This window comes from Teleopsis dalmanni, chromosome 2, assembly GCF_002237135.1.
Source record: "Teleopsis dalmanni isolate 2A chromosome 2, ASM223713v2, whole genome shotgun sequence".
Classification (NCBI taxonomy): Eukaryota; Metazoa; Arthropoda; class Insecta; order Diptera; family Diopsidae; genus Teleopsis; species Teleopsis dalmanni.
The window spans coordinates 37909055-37920804 of NC_051847.1; the positions used below are offsets into that span (position 1 = coordinate 37909055).

General features: G+C 30.7%; 4 protein-coding genes across 4 annotated transcripts; 3 read left to right on the forward strand and 1 right to left on the reverse strand.

Moving 5' to 3' along the window:
* Positions 1 to 1572: 1572 nt before the first annotated feature.
* LOC119677485 (trypsin alpha-like) lies at positions 1573 to 2397 on the forward strand. Its single transcript, XM_038088846.1, has one exon. The coding sequence runs from the start codon at positions 1580 to 1582 to the stop codon at positions 2348 to 2350; it is 771 nt and encodes a 256-aa protein (XP_037944774.1). The 5' UTR covers positions 1573 to 1579; the 3' UTR covers positions 2351 to 2397.
* A 2553-nt stretch (positions 2398 to 4950) lies between these two features.
* Positions 4951 to 5836, forward strand: LOC119677486 (trypsin beta-like). Its single transcript, XM_038088848.1, has one exon. The coding sequence runs from the start codon at positions 4962 to 4964 to the stop codon at positions 5709 to 5711; it is 750 nt and encodes a 249-aa protein (XP_037944776.1). The 5' UTR covers positions 4951 to 4961; the 3' UTR covers positions 5712 to 5836.
* A 964-nt stretch (positions 5837 to 6800) lies between these two features.
* Positions 6801 to 9229, forward strand: LOC119677487. The gene is made up of 5 exons (XM_038088849.1): positions 6801 to 6842; positions 6914 to 7237; positions 7289 to 7664; positions 7736 to 7810; positions 7866 to 9229. The coding sequence occupies exons 1-5, from the start codon at positions 6826 to 6828 to the stop codon at positions 9069 to 9071; spliced, it is 1998 nt and encodes a 665-aa protein (XP_037944777.1). The 5' UTR covers positions 6801 to 6825; the 3' UTR covers positions 9072 to 9229.
* Positions 9230 to 10996: 1767 nt separating this feature from the next.
* Positions 10997 to 11585, reverse strand: LOC119674335. The gene is made up of 2 exons (XM_038085469.1): positions 11474 to 11585; positions 10997 to 11414 (listed from the first exon to the last, which is right to left on the reverse strand). The coding sequence occupies exons 1-2, from the start codon at positions 11515 to 11517 to the stop codon at positions 10997 to 10999; spliced, it is 462 nt and encodes a 153-aa protein (XP_037941397.1). The 5' UTR covers positions 11518 to 11585.
* Positions 11586 to 11750: the final 165 nt, after the last annotated feature.

The window sequence follows — 11750 nt, forward strand, 5'->3', positions numbered from 1 at the left end:
CTTACCAATACTTGTTATAACAAAGAGTTTTATATGACTGTAAGAAGTAACTTGGGTTGTGAAGAATATTAAAAAAGACAGATATGAAATTTTTATTATCAGTGAAAAATATAGAGTAAATTTATGAATATTGAAAAAAAAGAAAAAATGTGCACTGGATGTAGAAATCATTTATATATAGAGAAATCTTAATGCATATTTGTAGGTTTGACATATATTTTTACTGTTGTTAGTTTTCAGATAAAGAAACATTTATCCGAAAATAACTATTAGTATTTAGACTAATAGTTTAGTGCACTAAATTGAAAGTAACATAAGTCCTGGCTGGTTATTCAATATATGTCTATCAAAATATTAATAACTACCAGAAGAAAAAGGTATATTAGTTCTATTATAAAGCCTAGTTTGATAAAAAAGTAATACATTGAATACATACCTAAAAATAGAAGGCCAATCAATGTGAGAATAATTTTTGACATCGTTTACACTACACAGTGATGTTATATATTCTTGGAGTACACACCCTCATAGAATTCTGGTTCTCTACAAGATTTTCACTCTTCACGAAAAAACACGAAAACCCAGAATCGCTATACTGACTCGACTTAGTTTAGACTATAGCAACGAATAGTTATATACTAGACACAAATTTATCAGTCTATGTTTGGCGCATGCTCAAATTGCAACTACATCTCTAGACCTTAATATCATGTAGATCACTGCGCACACATTCTTTAGCACAAATGATTCATATCCAGTAAGGCACAACATATTTAAATCTTGATATATGTAGTTTATATTCAATCTGCTTAACTTACCTTCAATACAAGGTTGCCTTTCTGAATATCTTGTTCTAGCTTAAATTAACATATCTAATCATTAAGATTATTTAAATTGATAAATAATGTGTACTCTCTCTCTGCTTTACCCTACCGTTACAATAATATTTCCTTTCTTTATAGATCTATTAATTTAATTTATTATAGAAAAATTAAAACTTCGTACTTATCAGTTTTCCTGCACGATATTGCTTTACGAAGTAGTAGATATATGGATATTACATACTATTATGATATGTATACTTAATATATATAACATATATAGGTATGTATAGTTAAAGTACATATATACTATAAATAGTATATACTTTTATACACCACTATTTTCCAAGAAATTATTATACATCATATATAACACTTGTAAGAAAATCCATACTTGTTAATAATTTAAATACTTTTTTTTGATTTCATTACACTAAGTCCATAATTTATTGTCTCTAGACAGTATTTATAGGTATATATACGTATGTTTATATACATATAAGTGCCAATTGTATCGCTGTATATTGAAATATGGCGCAATGTACAACCAACTTCACAGATAATTAAAAAAGATTTGAAAGTTATTATAATATTTAATAGATATTATTATTGATAACAAATGAACTTACAGAAACTATTTCAAGGTATGAAGTAATATTATCAAACCCCTTAGATCCCTTATTTACATAGCATGTAGTGCAATATATTGATATAAATACTGCTGCAATTGCAGAAAGAATTTAATTGCAAAATTTACAATGATAAAGTCAGTAATTTTATTATCACTCTTTGCCTGTGCACTGGGAGCAGGTTTGCCTGATGGCTTATTGCCACAACTCGATGGACGTATTGTTGGTGGTCAAGCAGGATCAATAAGTTCTTATCCATGGCAAATCTCATTGCAACGCTCGGGATCACACTCATGCGGTGGCTCTATATATAATGCTAATATAATTGTCACTGCTGCTCACTGCTTGCAAAATGTCGCTGCCTCCTCATTACAAATTAGAGCTGGTTCTACATACTGGAATAGTGGTGGTGTTGTCGTTAAAGTAGCTGCTTTTAAGAATCATGAAGGTTATAATCCAAGCACTATGATTAATGATATTGCCGTAATACGTTTAAGCTCTTCACTACCATTGGGTACTAATATTAAGGCAATATCCTTGGCCACCTACGATCCAGTAAATGGCGCCTCTGCTGTTGTTTCTGGTTGGGGTACACTATCTTACGGATCTTCAAGCATTCCAGCAACCTTGCAATATGTTAATGTAAATATTGTAAGTCGCACACAATGCGCATCTTCGTCTTATGGTTATGGTTCATCTGTAAAAGCAACTATGATTTGCGCTGCAGCCAGTGGTAAAGATGCTTGCCAAGGAGATTCTGGTGGTCCATTAGTATCTGGTGGTGCACTTGTTGGAGTTGTTTCTTGGGGTTATGGCTGTGCATATGCAAGTTATCCAGGTGTTTATTCCAATGTTGCTGAGCTACGTACTTGGGTCATTAGTAATGCTAATATTATCTAATATTGTTTGCAGTTAAAAAGAAAATAAAAGAACATTTAAGAAATAAATCAACTGTTTTTTTTGGTGATACAATATTCAATTTTATTTGTACAAAAAGGAATCAGAAATAAATCTTGTTCCATTGCAGCATAACATGTTTAAGCAGTGGCGTAACTACATTTTTTAGGCCTGTAAGCAAATTCTAACTAAGGGGCCCCTACCAACATACTAAGGGGCCCCTCTTTTTATACTCTTTACACGAAAAAATGTAAAAAGGGTATATAAGGTTTGTCAATATTTTCGTAACGCATTAAAGGAAACTTCGGAAATACCATTAAGTATATATCAGTATACTTTTACAGTTCAAACTACTCTCTCAGCTTTTGAACTCTTCGAATAAAACTTTATACACATACTTTCCGGGAGCGCACCCTGTTCACCATTTGATTTGATTGAAATTGGACGTCTATTTCTTGTAGCTGTGATATAAACTAAACAATCGGATATAAGGTTTCTCCGTTTTTAATAAAGGTATTCAAATGGAATATGGTGTATACAGTACTGATATTTGCAAAAGACAACGTACAAAATTATTTTCAAATGGGTTTAAATTTAGATATAGCTTCCATATAAACTCTCGATCAAGACACATATTTTTCTTAGAAAAACTTTTTTATTTCATAAATAGGTTTAATATTTTATTTGAAGTACATACATATTGTGTACTTTAAATTTTAAATTTGAAGTACATACATATTATGTACTTTAAATTTAAAATTTACGTATCTTTTATAAAATGCAATATGAAGTTATTCCAACAAAAAACGTTTCGTCCCACTTTTGAAAATTTATTAAAAAGAAATACAATGAATACAAAAATTTATAGTGGGCCCCCTAAATTCGGGGGCCCGAAAGCGTTGCTTCCAGTTGCTTCCCTGTAGTTACGCCACTGTGTTTAAGAGACTAAAAAGTTAATAGTACACAAAAATAATAAATTCTATAAGATGTCGCAGTTCGCTCTTATACACTTTAGAGCTTTCGTTGAAGCATACCAACATTAGGTGTCCAATGAACACAATCCACATTTTCTACATACCATATATTTTGTTATTATGATTTTAACAGAAATTAATACAATTCTGTTAAAGAAAGTAAGATCACAACATACATTTGTAATAATTGTTTATATGACATCTTCACTAGGCAAAGCAAATTGTTGCTAATTTTTACTGCTTTAAGCAAATCACTTTTTTGCAAAAATTCATGAATGGAAAAAAATATTTGCTTATTTACTTGAAGAAAACAAGTATTGTAACAATACTTGTCACATATTTATATATATTGATTGTTAAAATAATTTTAAATATTAAAAGCAACGATAATTTATGCATTGACACTTAATATCAATAAACTGCCTTGAATAAAATTAGGTACACTATTTCTATTTATTATTTTTGCTTTATGGTAGCTCTTCAATTTCTGAGGGATATCGTGATGTCTTATTTACTAGCCTTCTTTAACTGAATCCATAATTAAATTGACTTTTGCAGTTACAAGCAGATCAAAGCGATTCGCACTTTTTTTAATCAAATTTTCAAAAGGAATATGGATATATGCAACTTTCTTGATATACTTAATATTTCTTAATATATATATATATAATGGAACAAGTAAATTGAAGGTCTATTGACAAAAGAAAGGATGAGAGGAAGATATAGAAAATATATTTAAATGTTAATTTTTTCTTGCCAAGAGTAACACGTCTTATTAGTCTTCGTATGTAATTTGACAGGCATGAGTTCTAAGGCTGGCACTTGCAGTCCAAATAAATTATATATGGATTATAAAGTAATTAAAAAGAAATTTGAATATTTTCTAAGACCACTTATGATGAATATTTGGCAATACTTGAAACAGCGTTGTATGGTCAGTCAAATTTCAATAAATTAATTAAATTTTTGATCTTGTCTTTTTTTTGTTATTCGAACTCTTCTAACAAGAAAAGAAAACATATTTTTTTAATCATGACAAACTAAAAAAAGAGGTATTTTTTTATGTTTTAGCTCTTCAAATAAAAGATATCTATTCTAATTTTAAAATTCTTTATCTGCCAATACTAGTAATCTCTCCGAATTACACACATATTTCTCCAATGCAGTATGTCTCTGTAAACATCAAATTTTGTCAAAATATATACGAATTTTAAAGATTTGCGTTTCTTGGGTGTTATTTACTTAAGAAGATCTAACAAATACAACAATAACTTAATGAAATTTAAATTATTGTCTTTGCATTAGTTGTAAAATCAAACAAAACGCCATTAGTAATTGTTATGAACACCCATTATTTATAAACATTAAGCTTATCAAGCTAAGTATTTATTTATATATATTTTTCTTTTCACACCTAAAATAAACAGATATTATAATATATTACTCCCCACGAAAAAGCTTACAATTTTTTAAAAATTATATTCGACAGTAAAGTAATTAACTGATAAACCCAGTAAATACATACATTAACTATATTCTTATATAAAAAGTATATTAGTCTATTAATTCTTGCATATGTTACAATATTTAATATAAATAGTGAAGAAACTACAGAAAGAATTTATTTACAAACATCGACAATGATCAAGTTAGTAATTTTATTATCAATATGTTCCTGTGTACTGAGTTTACGGTATCCTAAAGTAGAAGTACGCATTGCTGGTGGATTACCTGGAAACATTTCAGATTATCCATGGCAAATATCATTACAACACTCGGGGAAACATACGTGTGGCGGTTCTATATTTAATGATAAAATAATTGTTACTGCCGCTCACTGTTTTAAAAATGATGATGTTTCCAAATTACAAATAAGAGCTGGTTCATCTTACTGGGATAAAGGTGGTGTGGTCGTTAAAGTAGCTGCTTTTAGGAGTCATAAAGATTATGATCCAGACGTTGTGAATAATGATATTGCCGTCATACGTTTAAAATCTCCATTACCATTGGGTAGTAATATTAAACCCATACCATTAACTACTAATGAACCAGGTGATGGTACTTCAGCAGTTGTTACTGGTTGGGGAATTCTTAAAGAAGGAAATTCTTCGCTTCCATCACAGTTACAGTATGTTAATTTAAATATTGTAGACCGTAAAACATGTTCGGCTGCATATGAAGATTTTATAATTGATTCAAACACGATTTGTGCCGCAGCCGATGATAAAGATGCATGCCCAGGAGATTCTGGAGGTCCTTTAGTTGCTGACGGTTCATTAGTTGGAGTTGTATCTTTTGGTTTAGGCTGTGCCGATCCAAATTATCCAGGAGTTTATGTTAACGTGTTTAAGTTGCGTGAGTGGATAACTGAAAATGCAAAAAAAGTATAAATTAGTTTTTTATAATAAGTAGAAATAAAAAAATATCGTATTCGTCATTTTTGTTACTAAAGCGACAATACTTAAGCTTAACGCAGTGGTGTTTAAAATTTATTTAACTTTTTTTTTTTGTTTTTTATATCAAAACTTGTATATTAAACTTCAACACAATAAATATACATTTTTTTAAAAAACATAAATAATAATTTTATATATATTGAATGTAAATTTGTATGGGCTGTAGTCGATTTTGTTAACGTCATTTCTTCTGTTCTAATGTTTCCGAATGTAGATATTCCTTAGGGTATTCGAATATTAGAGTATTCGAGAATCAAAGATAATTTATTCCATAACAATTTAAAAAGTTAAGTAATTATGATTATTATTATCCGTGACTATAAATACCCTGCCCTACATATTATCAACTAACACAGGATTTCATCATGGAACTAATACGAAAGAATTTTTATTTTGAGAAATCAAAGAATATCTTATGTTAACGTTTTTCTGTGTTAATGCAACTAGGCACTTTTACTCTTTCTTAGCGGGGGGATTTCTACAGAGTCCCACCCTTCTCTTTATATATTCCTCACAAGTTTCGTTGATTATTCGATGACTGATCTAAGATCTGCATACCACCCCGTACGGCTAGTGACTGCTCTAAGATTAGATAGTGCTATGTATGGCAGCCTGTCAGTTTTCGCGTATAGCTTTAGGGCTCTATCCCTTATATATTTCCTGACCGTGACTTTTTAGCGTATTATTCGTGCGGATAAAAAATATATATAATATTAGATTTATACTTGTGATATTTAATCTGGGGTATGTGGAAGTATTCCAAACCAGTGCTTAAATATTATATTAATTAGTATAAAAAATTATAAGACTAATTAAGCTAATTTATAAAAATTATATATTTATTTATAACTATTTATGATATATTATAAGTAATACAAGTCTTAACATTATTAAGAATAACGATATAAATATTTTAATTTAAATATATAATCAACATTTGTACAAAATAATTGCTACTGTTAATAATAACTATTGTGAATGTTTATTCTAATTGTTAGAAGAAGAAGAAAATTTTGTTAATAAATTTTGTTTTAAATGAATATTAAATATGCGCGTTAGTTGTAGGTAAATAAAAAAAAAACATATTTTTTTAATAAATTTTTTATTTTTCATTAAATTCTATTTTGTATTGACAGTATTTGTAACACAACTTGGGCTGCGGAAAATATTAAAATGTACCATGTACCAAAGAAGCGACATAAGCGAGAACTTTGGAACATTGCCTGTGGGATGTTATTAAAAGATACCTCGCGCATATGTGAAAAGCATTTTCGTAAAGATGATTTTAAGCAAAATGCGGGTCGAAAACGCCTTAAACCAGCTGTAGTTCCAACCCTCAACTTGGATCGAGTTTCAATCGGGAAACCAGGCATAGCACCAAAAAGACTAACAAGTGATTGTACAACAACATTGGACACTAAGAAGTTGCACCACAAAGAAACGGAGGATTTAATTGATTTGTAAGTGTAAATTTAATTCTTACGGCAGTAAAATAATAAAATATCTTACAGTATAAATGAAGAGCAATTTGACAATAAAATTTTATACGACAATATTGAGAAGTTACTAGACAAAGATGATGACAGTTACCTGTGTGGAATGGTTAAAGCTACTAAAAACAATGAAGATTACTCAATATATTGTTATAAATGTTCTAATGTGTTTTCTTTAGAGAATTGGGAAAAATTTGCAAACCACGTTAGAGATCAACATCGTAACCGCACCAATTCTATTACAGAAATTATTGTTGAAGAAAAATTAGAAACTAGTCAAAGCGATGTGTACGTAGCAGATGAAAGACATGAACTTGGTATAGAAGCAATTATAAATCATGAGATAAATCTTAATTATACATTTGAAGAAAATGAGTGTGAGCAGTATTTAGAAGTACGTACCATATATTAAGAAAATGTGTTTTATTTTAAAAAACTTTTTATTTTTTTTATTTGCTTAATCAGAATTTTTCCGAAGAATCCTCCAATGAAGGTATTGAACGAGAAGAAGAATTGTCAATCTTGAAACCCACGAACCAAGTAGGAAATGTTTTTAAAATATTGAATTTGCAAATTTAAAGTTTCTAGATTTTAGATACTCTTTACAACAACGGACAAACACATTGTGCTGGATTTTTTAGATATGCTCAAAAGTTTTCCTGCATTATGGTTAGCACGTCATAATTCAAAAACAGCATACGACCTAGCAGTTGACGCATTGACTGCAGCGCTTAACAAAAAATGGCAGTTAACAATGTCGACACAATCAATGCATAAAAGTTTATGTCGCATAAGAAAATGGTATCGTAGGACATGTTGCACAACTAATAAAAATTTTGAAAACACTATTCATAAAAAATATCAAGAATACTTTGAGAAATGCTCTGAATTTCTACCAAATGATGAAAATGAAATTGCTGTATCTAGGCGCTTATGTGATATTTGCGAACGCTGCTTTAGAGATGAAAATCAATTGCAATTGCATCAAACTAGAAGTCACAAATTAAGCGATTTCCCATACAGATGTTCTGACTGCAGTTGGCGTTTCTTGAATGTGGAAAAGTTGAATGCGCATAACTGTGTAAGTAAATCGATATATGTGGAATCCGACAGTCAACATGAAGTATGTGAAATTTGCGGAAAACAGTTTCCTACGCTAACGCGGTATAAAATGCATAAAGTGTTACATGAACCTCCTAAATACAAGTGTAATAATTGCGCAAAAACATTTTTCCGTAAATCACATCTTACTGAACATATAAAAGTACACTCCAACGAACGGAACCATGTTTGCGAGCAATGTGGTAAAGTGTTTTTACGAAGAAAACATTTAATGGAACACCGTAACGGTGTACATTATGAAAAAATTGTGTGTAAAATATGTGGTTGTAAGTTTAATGATTTCAGTGGTTTACAGAGTCATAGGAAACGTTTTCACATAGTTCTTGAAGGCACCTTAGAAGAATTGGAAATGAAGACTAAAATGAAGTATAATAAACATTCGTTCATTATAGACGAAAAAACAAATAAAAAACGTTTAGTGTGCGATATATGCGGAAATACCTACAGCCGACATGCTGGTCTTCGTATACATAAGATTAAAGCGCATAATTATGTTCCACCTAGGTTACATCGCATTCGAGGACAAAAAATGCATCAACTGGAAATGTTAAGTGATGATACTGAAAATATATCAATAGAAGTAAATTACGATAGTGTGGTCGAAGAAATTGAATTAAAAGAAGAAGAAGTATGTGAGGAATATGGCGCAGAATTTATAATTGAATGTGAAGAACTATGATAGAATTGGCATTAATTACTACAAAGTTATATCCAAGAATATAGATCTATATCAAAAGATATGGCACTACTGTGGTTAAGAGCAAAAAGTTTTATAGTAACAAAGATCAAAAGCAGTTAAAGCTAAATTTAGCTTTAATAGCTATTAAATTATTTTAACACAAATTAATCGAAATTGATTACCTTATAATCAAAAAAGAACGAGAATTTAAAAAAAAACGAAAAATTTTAATTTTGAATAATTTTCTTTATTATCGCCTTCAAAGTACTCTCCACCTGCGGCAATACATGCATACCAACGCTTGATCCAATTTTCCATACAAGTTTTATAGGTCGCCGAAAGTATAGCCTTTAGTTCACGCAGCGAGTTCTCTTTTATGGCCTTTATGTTCTCAAAATGCGTCTATGGTCTTCGCAATGGCAATTTGAGTCGGGAGAAGAGGAAAAAGTCATACGGGGCCATATCTGGATAGTACGGTGCTTGGTTGATGATATAAGTTGAGTTTTTGGCTAACAACTGCGACACAACTAACGCAGTGTGAGCCAGTGCGTTATCGTGGTGTAAAATCCATGAGTTTTCCTTTCATAAATCTGACCTCTTTTTGCGAATGGCCTCACGTAAACGACGCATAACGGTCAAATAATACTCCTTATTAACCGTCCGGAAGGAATTCATAGTGCACCACACCACGAATATCGAAGAAAACAGTCAGCATAACCTTGATTTTGGACCGACTTTGACGTTCTCTTTTCGGTTTCGGCTCACCTTCGAAGCACCATTCGGTCGATTGTTGTTTGCTGGGCATGTCAAATTCATAGACCCATGTTTCATTACCAGTTATGATGCCTTCGATGAATGTGGGCTCACTATCTGCGTTGAAAATCATTTTTTTGGTCACATCACAACGACGCTTTTTTTGAATGAAATTCAGCTAAAAATCGCCACACGAAAATTTTTCGACCTCTTTCTATAGACGCCAAACAAAAACTAATCGTACGATATGCGTAAACAGAATGTGTGTAATACTCTTGCCAGCGTAAAAATAAAAAAATTTACCTATTGGATAAGCGCGGGAATTTAAAAATTAAAATTCTCGTTCATTTTTGATCACAAGGTATGATCTATTGGTGTCTCCAATCATAACTTGTTGATTGCGAATTATTTCGAGGTGGACTCAAAAAACATTACCAAGTTCTTTCAAATGAATCGATTGAACTGCTAAAAATAAAGCGACACTGAAACTATAAAATTGTATCATTATTACAAAAATCTATTGAAGATGTTCGCGTTATAAAAATGATAGAGATTTGTAGAAATAAAACGGATGCTTTCAGCTGTACAAAAAAGCCTACTCAAAAAATAAACGAAATGGGCCAAGAAATTATGTTATTCAGGTAGCTTCAATATATTAATACACATTTAATATGAAAGCGTGCTACAAAGGATTTTGACTTTAGTATCAGCGATTGCAAAACGTTGCTACAGATATGGCATTCCACAAAACATGGAAGTTTAACTTTGTCTGCAGGAAAGTATCTCAATGAGGTGGACATCCGAGATTGAGGTGGCATTCATGGTAATTTAAAAGAAATGAATGGTGACAGCTACTTTGCCACTTTTCATGTGACTGCACGGCATGTACTTGCTCTAGATTAGGAAGAGGCTACTGGAACAGAAATTTCTGATTTTAGTTTAAGTGACTATTATTTATTCGTGGCTCAACTTCTTAAGAGATTTTTAACTGAACATTTAATTTATTTAAAGATTGTAAGTATTTATGTAAAACTATACTAAATAAAATTTAAAATTGTTCCATGATAAAGAAAAACTATGCAATTCTATTATTTTTTCATATAATTTGATCTTAAACGAATTTAAATAAATAAAGCATATTAATTGTACATATGACTTTTATAAATAAAAAATCAATTATTTTCTTCTATAACCTGTTTAATGTCAATGCCCAATTCTTTAAGCCGCCTTTCTATATCTTTTGTATCCAATCCATTTTCTATGTTATATTTGTAAGCAAGATATAATTGATTTTCTTCTAAGCCACGTACATGATCATATAGATTACCACCTAACTTAATATCAATGTCGTTTTCCTCTCGAAAGACCAGAAAATATAAAATAAAAATTCCCAAACTTATAGAAATAACATATGGTTGATAGGACAACGTATTTGGATCATCTGCACCTCCACTGCGTGTTGCTCTTGCACTCCAACTTGCCGCTTGACTTCCGAAAAACTGTACTGGAGCATCCAGATTTTCTTTAGCCTCTGTTCTTGTTGAAGTATTTGCCGACTTTACTGAATAACCACGAAATGTTGCGCAGTAACTAAAAACATAATAGAATAAAATGATTTCACATTTCATTTTATCAAAAATGTTCTTTACCTCTGTGGTAATCGTTTACTTAATGTACGTAATTGCCGCAACATATTAAATTATCAAGTTAAAATATATAAAAATGTATTTAGCAAATTATAAAAACAAAAGTTTCATAATGTTTTTTAAATCAGCTGTTAAGAGTGCATTAGTTCACAATAACTGTTGGAACGTGTTGTTATGTATGGTTGGTTTATAAGGTGAGCAACTCCAAACCAGACTTGTCAAATTAACAACTCTGTTGTCTGTGCGGCGTTTTATAGAAAGAAAATTGATATAATATTTT